A 16,916-nucleotide genomic window follows, 5' to 3' on the forward strand; every position below is an offset into this window, starting at 1 on the left:
CACAGTCTGCATATACAAGTATAAAGGACATCAAAGCTTTCATTTCGAGCATCTCTGAAACATCCACACAACCCCAATTTAAAGTGAGCATGACATCCAATTGACCTTGCCATTCACCAAGACAATGGAGGGCTAAGGAACATGCCAGATTCACAAGGAAGTGTTACATTGTGAATGAAAGCAGAGCATTATAAGAGATCAGCACCATGGCACTGCATACAACAACAGTCAGCTGCTATGGCAGTCTCCCAATGGCATTTTCCATGCATTACCTGGATGGAGAATTTTAGTTCTCCCATTAGTGGCTCCAGATGAGGATGCTTCCATTTTTATTGCCCTTCGGATAGGTGGGAGTGAAGAATGCCTAACCACGAGTGGTCGATGGGAGGCTGGACGGCTCGCCACACTTCGCCTTTGATGGATTTGCAAACGTTTTTCAGCCCCATGAAGAGATAAACTTAAACCTGGAATGAGAAATAGCACCATTCTATTGCAGAGGTCGGCTCGAGGTGGCTAAAAGACAAATTGGTTTCGTTTTAAGTTAATGGCTACAAGTAAATTAATGTCAAGTCCTTAGGCAAACAAGTGCACATTGCTTTCAAATTATTAAATGATGCTAGACACATCAAAATTTGCACACCAGTGAATTTTAATGGTATCAGTTTTGTGAATGATATTCCTAAATAGAGTTGAGTTTTGCTCAATATTTGTCTCTCTCTTTCTCTCTCTTACACACACACACACACACACACACACAGTCTCCTGTACATCTCTCTCTTTCTCTCTCTCTTTCACACACACACACACACACACACACACACACACACACACACACACACACACAGTCTCCTGTACATCTCTCTTTCTCTCTCTCTTACACACACACACACACACACACACACACACACACAGAGTCTCCTGTACACACATCTCTCTCTTTCTCTCTCTCTTTCACACACACACACACACACACACACACACACACACACACACACAGAGTCTCCTGTACACACATTTACATAGAAGAATTAACTTTTTTGTTCTATACTTAACAAGAACAAAATAAAATAAGCATTTCCATATGAAGTAAGATACGGAAAAAATCAACTATAACTCTTTATTATGTACAACTTGGTTTTTCTCTTAAATATATAATAAATTCAAAGCTCTTATGCCTGCCAACAAAAATATATTTAGTTTCACTCACCTATGCACACTCATACATGCATCCTTCTATCTGTTCATACAATCATGCATCCATCCAACCACCTACCTATTCATCTACTCATCTACTTATCATCTATCCATCTATCCATTTGTTTCTCCTTCCATTCTTTCTATCCATGTATTTTTCAACCTACCTACCCATTAAGATAGTGTGAAAAACAAGGTGATACAGTGGATAGGGGGCCAGTAATAGTGTCAGGATCTTTGTCCAGATCCTGTTTCTGACACAAACTTACCACATGACCCTGGGCAAGTCACTGAACTTCTCAGTGACCCTCTCAGGCAACTCTCTGAAAGTAAAAGTTACAAACAAGTGGCTCTTTCTGCACTGGTGTACAATATTTCCACAGTGAGTGTTCCCAACACTAGTGTCCCTAGACAAGTGATTCGGTGCTACTGCCCCCTGGTGGGTGCTGCAGCAATCCAGGAAAGCGGTGATGGCCACAGGTGCATTTATCTTTCCTATTAATTGCTATTAAATTTTTAAAAAATTAATTTCCAGGGAGCAAAGTAATATTTTTTTTCTGGAAAGGGGGCGGTAGGCCAAAAAAGTTTAGGAACCACTGCCCTAGACAAACAAAACAAAACACAACAGACTTAGAAATATTCCTCTTCCTATTGTAAGGATGATTCTCAGACTGCAGAATAACTTACAGTCCACAGCTCAACCTGCAGGGGTTGGGCAGTCTTAGGGTCAATAATAATCAGTCCCCCACCAGGCAAGAACTAGAGTCTCCTTACAAAGAGGGCCCAAGCCCTATGGCTCCCCAGAGGATATCAACTGAATATCTTACTAAATGTTAAATATGTTTAAGATGGTGTATTGCCAATTGTATTGATATCTCAGCTTGTTAGGGAATAATTCACAGGCTAGAATTTGTGTGGAAAGCCTATTAGAATCCCCCTCAGCAGGGTGACTTCCCCAACTGCCAAATCCTGACAGTATGGAGAAATTGCTATGAAGTTAATGGATCAAACAGCAAGATGACTAAAGCTTCTTTATAGCAGGTAACTTCTTTAATTGACTAAGGAAGGTATAAACTGATGGTATTTGGGATCTTAGGCATGATGGGGAAGGTAAGAGGATTAAGGGAAATCTAACTCTAATCTTGATGAGTAAGAACTAAGCCATCCCTTCCCAGGGAAAGCCTCAGGTGGAGTTCCACACTCAGCTTGATTTCAGCTTCTATTCACTAGCTAATGGATGGATGAGCTAGCTAGGCCAGATGATCATAAGTAGGTGTTGTTGATCTTCTGTGATGGTTAGATGAAGTTGATGTAAATATAATTTGATGGTATAAATATATATGCTGCAGAATGCAGGCTGTAACAGAGACTGACAGGAAGTGTTAGACAGAGTACCGTGGATTAGGTAATCACAATCCTGGTGAGGATTACTAGGATTCAATGGAGACCTATCCCAAAACCTCTCTTCCACATTTTCACCCTAACTCAGGACTGAGTTGGTTTGCCCGGGGTTTCACCTCCTTTTAGAGTGCAGTTGTAACAGTCTTTCAACTGCCTCTTGGCTTCTTTGGGGTTCTAAGCTCTGTACCCCATGTTGATGCTGCTTGCAGAAAATGGCCACTTGCAAAAGATGGCTACACTATTTATACTAAAAGCTAACATTATATAATACTTTGTTTAAATCACTGGACCTGGAGTCAGAGGATCAAAGTTTAAATTCTACCTGTTTCACTTAGTACCTGTATAACTTTTAGCAAGTCACCTAACCTTACTGGGTCCTGATTCCCTCATTTGTGAAAGGAGGTGATTGGACTATAGAGATTCTTAGATTACTTCTAGTTCTTGGTCTATGGTCCTATGACCTTATTTGAATCCCACAACAAACTTGGTAGATATTATTGTACCCTTTTTATAGATGAGAAAACTGAGGCAAGGAGAGTTTTCCTCATGATCATATGGCTAATAAGTACCTCAATCAGAATTTGAACCCAGATCTCTCTTTACTATAGTATAGCACTCTTTTCAATACACCTTTCTCACTCTTAGTGTATCTCTTAACTTCCTCCTATCTTCATCCATCTTTATGTATGTGAGTGTATGTATGTCTGGATATACATACACATACACACATATGTTTGTACATGGTTTCCCAAAAATCTAAAATGGTATTAGAGGCTAAAATTGTACCAAGACTTATGGGATACTATATAAGTCATATAACCATAGTTTTAGAGGACTTCAGAGGCACATGTTATAATTTCACAAATGAGGAAACTAGACCCCATGGAGTTTAAGTGACTTACCCAAAGTTATAAAGATAATAAGTTCAGAGATAAGATTAGAACTCAAGTCTTTTGACTCTGTGAAGTGTGAATCAAACTTTCTTTGTCTATCAATCAGCAACATTTAATTTAATCAACCAAAAACTGAAAACACCCCTACTTAACACTTTGTTAGCCATCAAGTAAGAGAATTCACACGTCACTTACTTAGTTTCATACCCTCAGAAAAAACTCAGTCAGAAACTTGTGAATCCTTTTGATAAGAGTTTATACCTTCAGAGGATCAGAGGTGTGAATCCCAGAGACACTGCCCCTCTGGGAAGTGTTAGGCAATTTGGAAGTTGTGATTGGCCCCTGTGAAGAGGGGAAGGGACAAGAAGTCACTATAAAAGCTTTGAACTTCTTCAGCTGGAGGGAGTCTTCTGCAAGCAGTCTTCTGGAGATAGTCTTCAGGAGGTCTTCTTAGGCCTGAATCTGGAGCTTGGAGGATCTTGAACTTGAACTGAAGGAAGAGGCTTACACTGATGAGACCCATATTGAAGAGGTTATTGGACTTCCACGTGGAGACTGGGGCCTGAGGGAACTTTTGTCAGAGTTGAGCTGAATTTCTTTGAATCAGCAATTATAGTATATTTAGCTAGGAAATATTTTCTACTTCCCTCTTACATTTCTTTCTTTTGCTGTATTTATATTATATTAAATTATTAAAAGCTACTAAAAGTTATTTTGACTTGGGCTATGTTAATTTCAAAATTTTTCAAAAATTGGTGACCACAGTATTATTAAAATTTTCATATATTTTAGTCAAACCATAAAATTCAATTCCTTACAACTCCAGATATAATAGACTTTTCACTGTATTTTTCAAATCTCCTATCTCATTTCTATCTAGGTATTAATTCATCTACAAATATATATCTGCCTATATTTATGTCTATCTACTTATATTTTCAGTTTTAAATACATGTGTTTTCCTAAATACTCACTAGACATTAAGGTCTCTATCCCATTCCCAGAAAAATATAAAAAGAAAAAAGAAGACATAACTCTTCTTTACCTCTCTGTGAATGAACTTTGATGAGACTTTTATAATTGGAGGATCCGATTACAGACTCCAGAACCCCCTCAAGAGTATATAGCCTTCTGAAAGCTAAGTGGACTCAACTAATCTTGCTAATTCAGCACTGTTATTACTAGGCTTTAATTGTATATACCCACAAATCATCACCCTTCCTTCCAGTGCAATAAAAAAAAATTTACAAGTAAGAGGAATTCAGAGAAACAGTGAAGATTTGTCTGAACTGACACAGAGAACCATGGAAAGAACATATACATTATAGTAGGGCCCTTTTTCTTTTTTTTTAACTCTTACCTTCCATCTTAGAATCAATACTATGTATTGGTTCTAAGGCAGAAGGGCTCTATTTCCACAGAGGATATGTTCCAAGACCTACAGATGATATATAAATAATGGCTATAAGTAAATAATGCTGATGTCATATATATATGTGCTCTCTCTCTCCCTACTCCTGCCCCATCCACTACCTTAAAAAAGCTAAATAAGTGAAAATTAAAAGGTGAAAATGGAAGCAGAAGAGATAATCACCTCCAACAGACCTTGGTACTTTGCAGTTGACCCCTGATAACTGAAATCTCAGAAAACAAAATTGTAGATAAGAGGTCCCTACTATAATTACAGTGTTTGGATGAATGAAAAAGTATTTTATTAGATGCCTACTTGGGCATTGGCCTAAACACCAAGGATACAAATATATAAATAAATAAATCCCTGAGTTTATAATATAATAGGAATAGACAACATACATTTTAGGGAATGATGGTCAGAGAAGGGTTATAGGGAATGTGAGTGGAGCCATGAGAATGGGTAAGGTGAGAGAAGATATGTAAAAGCTATCAGAGCAAATGGCAACATGCCAAAAGTGGATGGCTACATGCAATGACCAGAATGGTGGGGCAAGATATAGTGGGCTAATTGACTTTATATTTATTGACTCACCAAAGAAGAAATATAGGAAGATACTCACCCCTATTCTTTGCAGGGATGAAAGCTTAAAGATAGGCTATACTGCATTGTAATGTAAACCGTATTTTTACTATGTTAGTGGGTTTTACTGAACTGCTTTCTCTTATCTTTTCCATCTCTTATGAAGGATAGGATGCAGAGGGAACCGGAATACATTGAGCAATACAAAAGCAAACTAGCAATAAAAATTTTAAAACAGTGTTGGGAGTTCTTACTCTAATTATCACTGAATAAAATCTCATTAGATGTCTTGTCCAAGAACAATTCCCCAGCAAGTAAAGCAGCAATCCTGTTCATAAAACTGACTCCCAGTTTTCTTATGGAAAGAAAGGTGGCTGCTATTGAGGAAAGGGGGCCAGGGAACATTCCATCTATCCACCCATCTATCCAACCAACAACAATATGCTAGGCGCTGGTAATTGAGACAAAAAAAAATGAACTGGGCCTTGCCCTCAAGGATTTAGCATCCTATAGTAAGAAATAACACTTAAATTCATATGTAAATTCAAATATAAACAGAAAAATACAAAGTTCTTTAGAGAGAGAGTCCCCACAACTGGGGGAGGTGATGATGAAGAAAGGCCTTCTTTCATGTAGGAATAGTCATTTGAACTGATTTTTGAATAAAGATGAGGGTTCTAAGTAGGGGAAATGGGCATTTTTAAGTGTGAGGATATTCTGAATAAAGGTAGGGAGACTGGAGAAGCATAGGGGGCAATTAAAGCTGGCAGCCAAGTTTGTTTGGAATGTGGTCCCACAAGGGAATAATAATATATAATAAGACTAGAAACGTAGGCTAGAGTGTAAAAGACTTTGAGTTTCCAAGAGAAGAGATAGCGTTTGAACTATCCATCAATCAGTCAATCAATACTAATATATAACAGACATTAGGTGAATGTAGTGCTGGGCCTGGAGTTTGATATATTCATCTTTCGGAGTTCAAATCCAACATCAGATATTTACTAGTTGTGTGACTTTGGGCAAGTCACTTAACCCTGTTTGTCTCGGTTCCTCATCTGTAAAATGAGTTGGAGGATGAAAGGTCAAACCACTAAAGCATCAGTGCCAAGAAAACTCCGAATAGGGTCATAAAGAGTGAGATATGACTGAATAACAACAGCATGTAACAGGCACTAAAGATACGAATGCAAAGACCAAAACAATCCTTTCTCTCAAAAGGCTTACCCTAATGAGGAGAGACAATAACTGTGAGAATAAATACATATAAAGATATATACAGCATAGATATAAAGTAAAGAGATATATAAAGTAGATATAAACTACAAGGTAGTTTGTTGGGGGGCCATGAGGAAGTGGGGGAGTCAGGAAAGGCTTCAAGTAGACGTGGGTGCTTGAGCAAAGTCTTGAAAGAAGAGGCTTTCAGATGACTGAGAGGTGAAGGCATGTGGGAGAGCAAGCACAAAAGCATGGAGATGGGATATGGAGAAGCAGAGAGAAGGCCAGTTTTGGTTAGATTGCTGAGGAAGAGGCAGTAATAGCCAATGGGATGGAAAGACAGGTTGGAGTTAGTTGTGTATGACTTTAAAAGCTAAACACAACTGTTTATCATTTATCCTAGAGGCTAAAAGGAGCCACTGGAGCTTCTTGAACAGGGGAATAATGTCAGAGCTGTGCTTTAGGGATACCCGTTTCTACCAAAGAATGCATAGAAATAGCTCAATTATCTCACTGAGTGATACATCAAAAATTTCTTCCAAACAAAAATATTCTATTTTATTGTCAAAACATTAAAACAGAAACTCCAAGGGTCAAATTAACAGAAACATTTTGAAGTCCCAAATGTGTTTATACTTTTTAACTTTAAAGAAGAAAATGGGAAGTTTAAAAGTAGATACTTATGTAAGGAACATATTAAACACTTAAGTTTTCATATGAATCCATGGGGGGGGGTAGGAAGATGTATTTTCTTTCCTAGCAAAAACAGCTTTGTTTAGATGTCTCATGAGCATGTTACTCCCCCCCCAACACACACACATGCATTTTTTGTTTTCTAATTTATTCACTAACATACAATATGAATTATAGAAGAATTTACATCAGTATGAAATGAATTTGATTCATTTTGTTAAAATATACAAAGCTGCCCCCCCCAGGAATGTTCATATATTAAAGTACTAACTCTAGTATGCCAAAAATTTCATGATTAAAAAAAAAACATATCTTGTACTGGGAATACTGGTCAACCTATCATATCTCTCTTGGCTTAAATAGTTTTTATGTGAAGCTTTTCCTGTTCCTCCCAAGGCCTGTGCCTTCTCTTACAAAATCATTTTATATATACCTGGATATATACAAGTCGTCTTCCCTGCTAGAATCCAGCATTTAGTTCAATGCCTACACAGTAAGTAGGCTACACTGTAGATGTACTCAGTAGGTGCTTATTAAATACTTGTGGATTGACTAATTAGCATTTTGGGGGGAGGGAGGGACTATCCTGCCACCGTTGGAAGGATGATCATGTCATAACACTTTTTTGTCCCTCAATAGTCATATCTTGTAAAAACACTGAAAACATAATGAAATGGGCCAAGAATTGAGTTGGAGGAAGAGAGCAGTGCTCTTAATAATCCAAATGTTCTTTCTGAAACAAGTCATTGAATAAAAAGTTTTATTGATATCTTTTCTTTTCAGTTTTTGCATTTCCCAATATATCTTTCTCCCTCTTTCCCAAGAACCATTCTTTATCATAAATAAAAGGGAGAAAGGGCAGACAGCAAAAAGCTAATCAATACATTGAAAAAAAAATCTGGCATTGTATGCAGTTAGGATATACATAGCACTTTATCTCATTTATTTCAAACAGCAACCGCTTAGGAAGTACATATTCTTATTATCCCCTTTTTAAAGATAAAGAAATAGTCTGATTAATGTGAAGTGACTTGCCAAGAGTCACACAGCTAATCAGTCTCAGAGGTGGAATTTGAACCTAGATTATCTGACTCCAGATCTAGGATTCTATCCACTGTACCTCCTAGATGTCAAATGGTTGTTCAACATGAAATATCGCACTCTACAGACAATTACAGTTACAGGTCACCAAACAACAAGAGAGGGTAGGCTGCCCCAGATTACTGACAAGAAATTGCTTATAAGAAGATAGATAAAAGACATCATTAAAGAAATTTATGACTGCAAAAATATGCAGGCCAGTGTTCTAGGACCAGTGGAGGGCCCATACTCTCCTCTAGGCATTGCCTAGAGACCTGGAGAAAGAAACTCAGAACATAGGATGAAAGACTTCTCTCCATGGGGAGAAGGGTGCAGAAGGGCACTGATGGACAAAGATGGTGAAAATGTATGGTCAGACTATAAGCTGTGCCTTGAGAAGAAGAACCCAAATCGATTGGATCATGGATCCTTTAAAAGGAATTACATTTTTCTTGTTTCATCCAAATATTTTTCCAAACCAAGAAGCCTGTTTTCCAGGTTGCTTTCTCAACTATTTTCAGTTATTGGATAGACTGAAGACTGTAGTAGATAAGGCAGGCTATGCATCTGCTTCACTGCAGGAGTTTGAATCTTCCCAGCCTCTGTGGCTGCCGTTGTTATGCCTAAAATTATCCTGCTGTGACCTCACATTCCTTCCCACCAACTGGGCCCTGAAGAATTGAGCTGGTCCCTATCCCTTTCCCCAACAGGTTCTTCTGGTGCCCCAGGGTCTCAGTTTTGCTAGCATCTTCTCTGATGCACAGTGCCTCTAGTCTCCAGTTACCTCCTTCTTCATACGAAGGGATCTGGTGCTTATTTTCCCATTGCAGGTTCAAAACAAATAAGCATAAACCTGAAATTATCCATTACTTTGAAAAATTACTATTCGACATGAGAAACAGGAAGCACTAATATGTTTCAGTTTTTTTTTTTTCCTGGCCTCTGAGGCTCCTACCAGTCCTCAATCCAAGATGCTATGATTGAATGAATGACTCCTATCCTTATTTATGTGTCTTAAGTTCTCTGAGGGTAGGGACTGTTTCCCTTTTTGCCTTAATATGTGATCCTTTGATTATGACTTGGCAATTACTGGCCTAACTGGGTGACCTAAGGTAAGCCACTTAATTTCTCAAAGGACCAATTTCCCTACCTGTAAATAAAGGACTCAAACTAGATGGCATCTGGAGTCCTTTCCAGCTCTAAAGCTATTATCTGAGTTTGGATCCTGGCTCTCTTGTGTCAACTGGAATTTGATGATTTTGTAAGAGAGAGTGAGGCTGTGCCACTCTATTTCACTTATATCCAGTTCACATACAGCTCAAGACGTTACCTTGTGACGCCACTGATTCTCTTTGAAAATGAAGGATAGACGATAAAACAGATGAGAAAACTGAGGGCTGAGATTAAGGCATTTGCCCTAGATGACAAAAGAAAGCAAAGGTCCAAACCCAGATAGTAATTTTAGAGCTAGAAAAGACTCTCAGAAGTCATAAGTCCAAGCCTTTTATTCAGTTTTAGTTTTTCATTGTATCTTCATTTCTTCCTAACGCCTATCTTCCAAACTCATCACTCAACTGAAAACTTTTTTTCCTCTAAGGTTATCAATGTTTTATCAATTACCAATGCCAATGGTGCTTTTCTCAAGTCTCATTTTGTTCTCTCTACTGTACCTGACACTACTGTCTACTCTTACAACTCCATTAGATACTCTTTCCCACCTTAACTTTTATGATATTGTTCTTTCCTGGTTCCTCTATTTACCCATTTACCCAACTACTCCATCTTTCAGAAGGAAAAGGAATATTAAAAAAGGGAAAGCAAGGCAAGAGAAGGAAGAAATGTATACATCACTTCACAATTTACAAAGTACTTTATAAATATTATCTCATTTCATCCTTTCAATTCTAGGAGAAAGGTGCTATCATTATCCCCATTTGGCAAATTATGAAATTAAAACTAAAATAGATTAAGTGATTTACCCAAGGTGTCACCCAGCTAATAATTAAAAGAGACCAGATTTGAACTCAGGACTTTCTGACTTGAAGTCACATGTTTTATTGGCTGTGCCACCTAGATCACCATCCCTATCCCATTCCCTATGTGAAAAATTCCCCAGGGCTTTGCCTTGATTTCTTTTCTCTCTTTATATCTACAACACCTCTTGATGACCTCATAAGCTTCCATAGGTTGAACTACCACATTGGTCAAATGACTCCCAGATCTGTATATTTCAGTCAAATATTTCTTGTGCAAATGAGCTCCATATCATCATCCGTCTATTGGTTATCCCCAATTGGATGTCCTAAAGGTAACTCAAACTTAAAATGTGTAAATCTGGAGTCAGTATCCTCCCCATAAGCCTTCTTCCTAATTTCTTTGTTTCTACTAAGGCAAAGACTCTAGTCAATTGGATTTTTTTAATATAGATTTATCCTGGACCCTTCCCTATATTACCCACCATATATATTCTAGTTGCCATGCCTTCTTGATTATACTTCCACAATGTGTCCTGCATGGTATTTTTTCCTTCACTCATACCACCACCTTCACTATCATTGAAATCCTCAACAACCTCTTAACTGGTTTCCCCCTTTTTAGTCTCTCTGTAGTCCATTCATATTGACCTACTTAACTGTTCTTCATACACAATATTCCATGCCCATGTCTTCACATAGACTGTCCTTCATCTCTGAAATGCTTTCCCTTTTCTACCTCCTGGTTACCTTTAAGACATAACTCAAGCTATACCTTCCATAGGAAACATTTTCCAGTGCTTCTCTAGGGCTACCATGCATCTACTCCATAATTTTCTCATAGTATTAACTTATACACAGTATTTCTCAATCCACCGTGGCTCCCAAACTTTTTTGGCCTACCGCCTCCTTTCCAGAAAAAAAATATTACTTAGCCCCCTGGAAATTTTTTTTTTTTTTAAATTTAATAGCAATTAATAGGAAAGAGAAACGCACCCGTGGCCATCATCCCCCTCCCAATCACTGCAGCACCCACCAGGGGGCGGCAGCACCCACTTTGGGAATCACTGATCTAAAGTAAGCTGCTTGAAAACAGGTATTGTTTTTGCCTTCCTTTTTATTCCCAGACCTTGGTACTTTGCCTGGTATTCATAAAATGATTAATGTAATCATAAAGTGAATAAAATGACCATAAAGTAAAAATACTTATTGATTGACTGACTTTATGGACACAGAAACCGAGACTTCCAGAAGTTTGTGTCTAGCACAGGACCTTTTGAAGAGTGTGAATTCTACTGAGTCATTGGTCAACTTATATTTTGGAAGTCAATACTAAGCCTTTAGCATTATGTCTCTCCTCTCCAAATTCAGTGAACTAACCAAGAAATTTATTAGTAAAATGAAAGTTCCTCATAACTAAATGCTAAGATACAGCTCATTCTTGGCATGTTTCCAAAAACTGTAAGTTTGCTAGTTCTGCCTTTCCTAACACAAATTGCTTTGTGTTCATCAAAATACTTTTACTGTGATTCATAAGATCAATGTGCCATATGGACACATGGACCTTCTTCAGTGTTGCACAGTTTTTAGGGCTCTTTTCCATGTGCAGCATTACTTGCATTTTCATTTCTAGGAGTGAATTACCTTTCAAGGCAATGAGTAATTGTATTGTGAGTGTCATTAACACTCGATCCAAAGGCAGCAAGGTAGACAGAATATGTCCAAGAGGCACAATGCTAACCTACAGGATTAGATATTTAAATTTCTATTACTGAATTATTGAAGGCTTCTTAGTGACTCAGAAGAATCATAAAACCTTTGAGGCATACAGCCTCTTAGGAGACATTTAGTCTAACCTCTTAGTCAAGCAATGACTATTTGCTAACCATTTGTTATGTGCTAGACACTGGTAATCTAGAGATGATACTTAAAAGTCTCTGTCCTCAAGAAGTTTATTCCATTCCAGAATCCCCTCCATAATGCCTTCACCAAGTAATCTAATCACAAATGGCTTCTCACTTTCAGTGACATAGAGTTTACTGCCTCATAGGGTAGAATATTCTGTTTTTTGAGAAAGCTGTAAAGTCAATTGGGAGATAGCTAGATCACTCAGTAGATAAAATGCCTGGCTGGAATCAGGAAGAACTGATTGCAAATCTGACTTCAGAAACTTACTAGCTTTGTGACTCTGGACAAATCTCTTAATCTCTATTTCCTTTATTCACTAGAGAAGGAAATGGCAAAACATTCTAGTATCTTTGCCAAGAAAACTCCATGAACATCATTATTTTGCTATGGCCCATGGAGTCACAAATATTCGAATATGACTGAATGACTGAAGAGCTAAAAAGACATCTACTCATGAAATTTTTCTTCTCTTCAGTCACACAGATTAAGTCTAATTCTTCTTTATATGGAAAGTCCTTCAAATAGAAGACAGCAATTAAGCAACTTTCCCCTTCCCACCACAAATTTTTTTTTCTAGATATTGTACATTGGCTTTTTTTTCTTTTCTCATTAGTTTCTATCCTTCTCACCATCCTAGAGCCTAGTCTTCTCTTTAAGTGGTCCAATAATAAATAACATTTATTTTAATTTACTTTATGACAGGCTTAGTCCAAATAATTGAATTGCTTTGGGGTCACATCTTTTCCAATAAGAAATAGGAATGAAAACTCTCGAGTTACTCTATTACAGGATTAGCTTTACTAACACAATAATAACTTGCCAAATTCTTTCTAATAATCTAAAGAATTCTTTAAATGCTGTTTTCTGAACAAATTTCCTTCTAGATTCAGAGGTGGGACAGTTCAAATATAAAAGTTTTGCCTTTTTTATGGATCTTGGGTCTATGATTCATATTGTCTTTGAAAAAAATTCTACCAATTTGCAAGTCCATCAATAATGAATGAGTTTACATATTTCCTCATACTTTCTTGAGCACTGAGTTTTGTCACTTCAAGTTAATTTTGCCAAGTTGATAGTAGTGAAGTGGCACTTTAGAGTTATTTTCATTTGCATTTCAATAGTTATTCCTGTGGCAAAAGAAGCACTTTTTAAGTTCTTATTATAATGAAAAAATCTCTTTTTAACATTAATTTTTAATTTTTAGTTCCATATTATCTACATCCCTCCAGCCTCTCCACTATATATTGAGAAGTTAAGCAATATATCATAAATAATACATGTGAAGTCACATAAAATAAATTTCCATATTTGCCATGTTATGAAGAAAAATAAAGAAACTGAAAATAAATGGTTCAATCTATACTTAAGAGTTAATGATTAATTCTCTCAAAGGCTTGGAAGGACATAGAAAGGAGGATATAGAGCTTGGGTGTCCTTAGAAGGATGAGAATAAAGGAAAATAAACAATAACGATATGAGAAAGAGGTATGAATTGATGAGTCTTGGTTGGGGCTATTATTAATAGTGATTGAGGGCAGAGAGATACCTGAGTTGTCATTCAAGGAAGGATAAGGAAGGGCTTCCTGGACAAATACCTAAGAAGTAGTTACATCATATTGTACTTCATGCTAAATTTTTGACCACAGGATCAAAGTCTCATATGAACATACTTAAGCACTTTACAAATTTTCTTAGGCTTATGGAAGTTGTCAGCATCATTATTCTTATGCTTTGGGGCCATTATTAATAATTCAATAGTATTAATGAAACAGAGAAGCACTGCCATGTCACGGACATGACATATTACGAGTGAGAACTCTGGACAAAGACTGACATATAAGAGCTAATATTGGGCATGATTCACTTCTCAGAGAGATAAGCATGATGGGTGAACTGCTGTGACATTTTATGCCCCTTAGGAAAATAGCATGGATTTAATGTGTAATTAAAAATGTTTATTTTACATAGTTTTCTGCCTTTATTTTTATTTTTTAATTTCAAATTGCATAAGCAGTGATCCCTTAGCTATCATGGGAATTATGTTCCAGAGGCCTCCGCAATAGGTGAAAACTTGAGATGTAGCAGTGTTGTATTTTATTATTATATATATATATTATACACATAATATATATATATTGTAAGGCTTTATAAACCCTCCTATAAATCTTTGCCACATTCTTATTAACTACTACATTACTGAGCCAATCAGCACCCAGGATACAGAACACAGTGCTGTGTTTGGTCACCTTTCATTCCATCAGCCAATAGTGTGCTGTGATAAGGCCTGAGTTCAAGTCCTGCTTTTGGACAGCATGTGTAAATCTAGGCAAGTCCTTTTACCTCTCAGTTCTCCAAGCAACTCTCTTGACTGCAAATTGCAAGCTAGATACTAATGTGCAGTGATGGAACATGTTTCCTCATCTTTGAGTTTCCTAAAACAATGAAATCACAAGGCCAGCCCTATCCCAAGAAAAAGAAACAATACATTTGTTTCAATTATGAAAAACAAGTATATATTTATATGTATGTATGTATATATATATAAAACTATTAAGAAAAAGTAGAAATTATTAGGAATAGAGAAAGATCAGTGAATATAAATACATAAAAATAAAAATTATACACAACCAGAACAATGTAACCAAGATACAAAGAAAACTAACAGTAGGGGAAACTATTTGTAGCAAATTGTTCACATAAAACTTAGCACCTATGACTTTTAAGGAATTGTATATTAAAAGACAAAATCTAGTCCTTCAAAGATCACTAATGGCTGATTTATTAAAGAAGATACTTTATAAGAAATCATTAGAAAACATTCAATATTATTAATAACCAGAGAAATACAAATTAAAAACACTCCAAAATACAGATTCTCACTCTGAATCCCCAAAATTAAAGATAAAAGAGAAACTTCATTCCTGAAAGGGTTGCAAAGAAACTGGTCCATTCATTCATTGTGGGTAGAATTACATATTGGTTAAAAAAAAGTTCTGAAGACACTCTGGCAATATGCAACAAAAAAATTGATTATTTCCTTGGATTCCATAATCTCATTATTGCGAATAGATCCTAACAGTCTAGTCATAAAAAAAGATGTTTGTGTGTGTAAAGTGGTAGTATTTATTATTATAAATAACTGAAACAATTGAGATGTCCACTGGTTAGTGAACAACCAAATAAGTAATAATCACCATAAACAATAAAACAATACAGTATAGTAGTAATCAAAGAGAATATTACAATACCATTAAAATAATAAATGATTAATTTGAGGAAATTTTAGACCTAAATAAAGAAATGAGGAGTGAAGAGGAGGACTAAGACAGGACACAGACTGGTTTTAACTATTTAATTAATTTTAAAAGGCATCATTAAAAAGTATGAGCCATGCATAGTATTCCTAGGCACCAAATAAAAAGATAAAAAATGAAAGTAGTCCCAGGTGGTGGCATAATAAGGTAGAAATAGTACTTGGGTAAAGAATCAGAAGACTTAGGTTTGAATCCTATCCTTGCCATTGATTTTCCTGATAGACCTTAGGGAAGGGATTTAACTTTTGCAGACCTGAATTTCATCACTTGTAAAAAGAGGGATTGTACTAATGGTCTTCAAGTTCCATTTTTCCTCTAAATTTATGATCTTATGATCCTACTCTCAAGGAGCTTTCATCCTACTAGACAGAAACATAAATAATGAGAAGTGAAGTCAATGTATACATACAAAAAACATAAAAAGTAATTGGATGGGCATTAACAACTTTCTGTAAACAGATGAGTTTCTTTTGGAATAAGAGCAATAAGGAGGTGGCACTCATGTTTAGAATATGCCTATGGGCATCTATTTCAAATGCATTAAATAAAGGCTAGATTGTTGTGGTATAAGTGAGAATGAAATAACCTTATAATTAATACTGATGTTTCCATATTTCTATTTAATTAGATAATTAACTAGCATTTATTAAGGACCTACTGTGTGCCAGGCACTACTTTAAATCAGTGAGCATTTATTAAGTACATACTATGAGCAAGACACTTTGTGTCTTCAGCTATATTTGAAAAAAAAATCACGTCTGTGATACTTATTACATGTATATAACGTAAGAATTACTTTTTCACCTTGGATATATCATTTCCCTCCTCTAGGCATTTGCGCATTTGGAAGATGAGGTGGTTGAACTAGATGGACTTAAGGGTCTCTTCTATCTTTAATTCTATGATTAGAGAGATGGGGGACAGGAAGATAGAGGTACTTGACCTACGGATCAAAATTATATCAGGGATGAGGGGGGAGAGAGAAGAAAAACTTCAATGAATTCATAGCAGATAAAGGATGAAACAAAGATCTATCAGACAGAAATGACTTTGACGTATATTTGAATCAATGAGGGGAGAGAATGAAGGCCAGCAAAGTTTGAATTATGCAAAATCAATATATAATTGCCTTGATAACTGTGAAAAAAATTAATTTAGAGAACTCTAGAAACTTTGTTAAAATTGACTTAAGAATACAATCCACTAATTATTTACTGATTACAGCTCCAAGTTAATAATGGTCCAATTAGAT

General features: G+C 36.4%; 1 protein-coding gene across 1 annotated transcript in view; it reads right to left on the bottom strand.

Annotated features, from left to right (window-relative positions):
- The window catches only part of ANO4 (anoctamin 4), a 459,137-nt gene that overhangs the window by 216,112 nt on the left and 226,109 nt on the right, over nt 1–16,916 (bottom strand). Inside the window, exon 4 of the mRNA XM_044677798.1 lies at nt 273–464. Coding sequence (XP_044533733.1) covers nt 273–464 — 192 coding nt within the window. The remainder of the gene's footprint in view (nt 1–272; nt 465–16,916) is intronic.

The sequence above is a fragment of the Gracilinanus agilis genome, chromosome 5 (assembly GCF_016433145.1).
Source record: "Gracilinanus agilis isolate LMUSP501 chromosome 5, AgileGrace, whole genome shotgun sequence".
Classification (NCBI taxonomy): Eukaryota; Metazoa; Chordata; class Mammalia; order Didelphimorphia; family Didelphidae; genus Gracilinanus; species Gracilinanus agilis.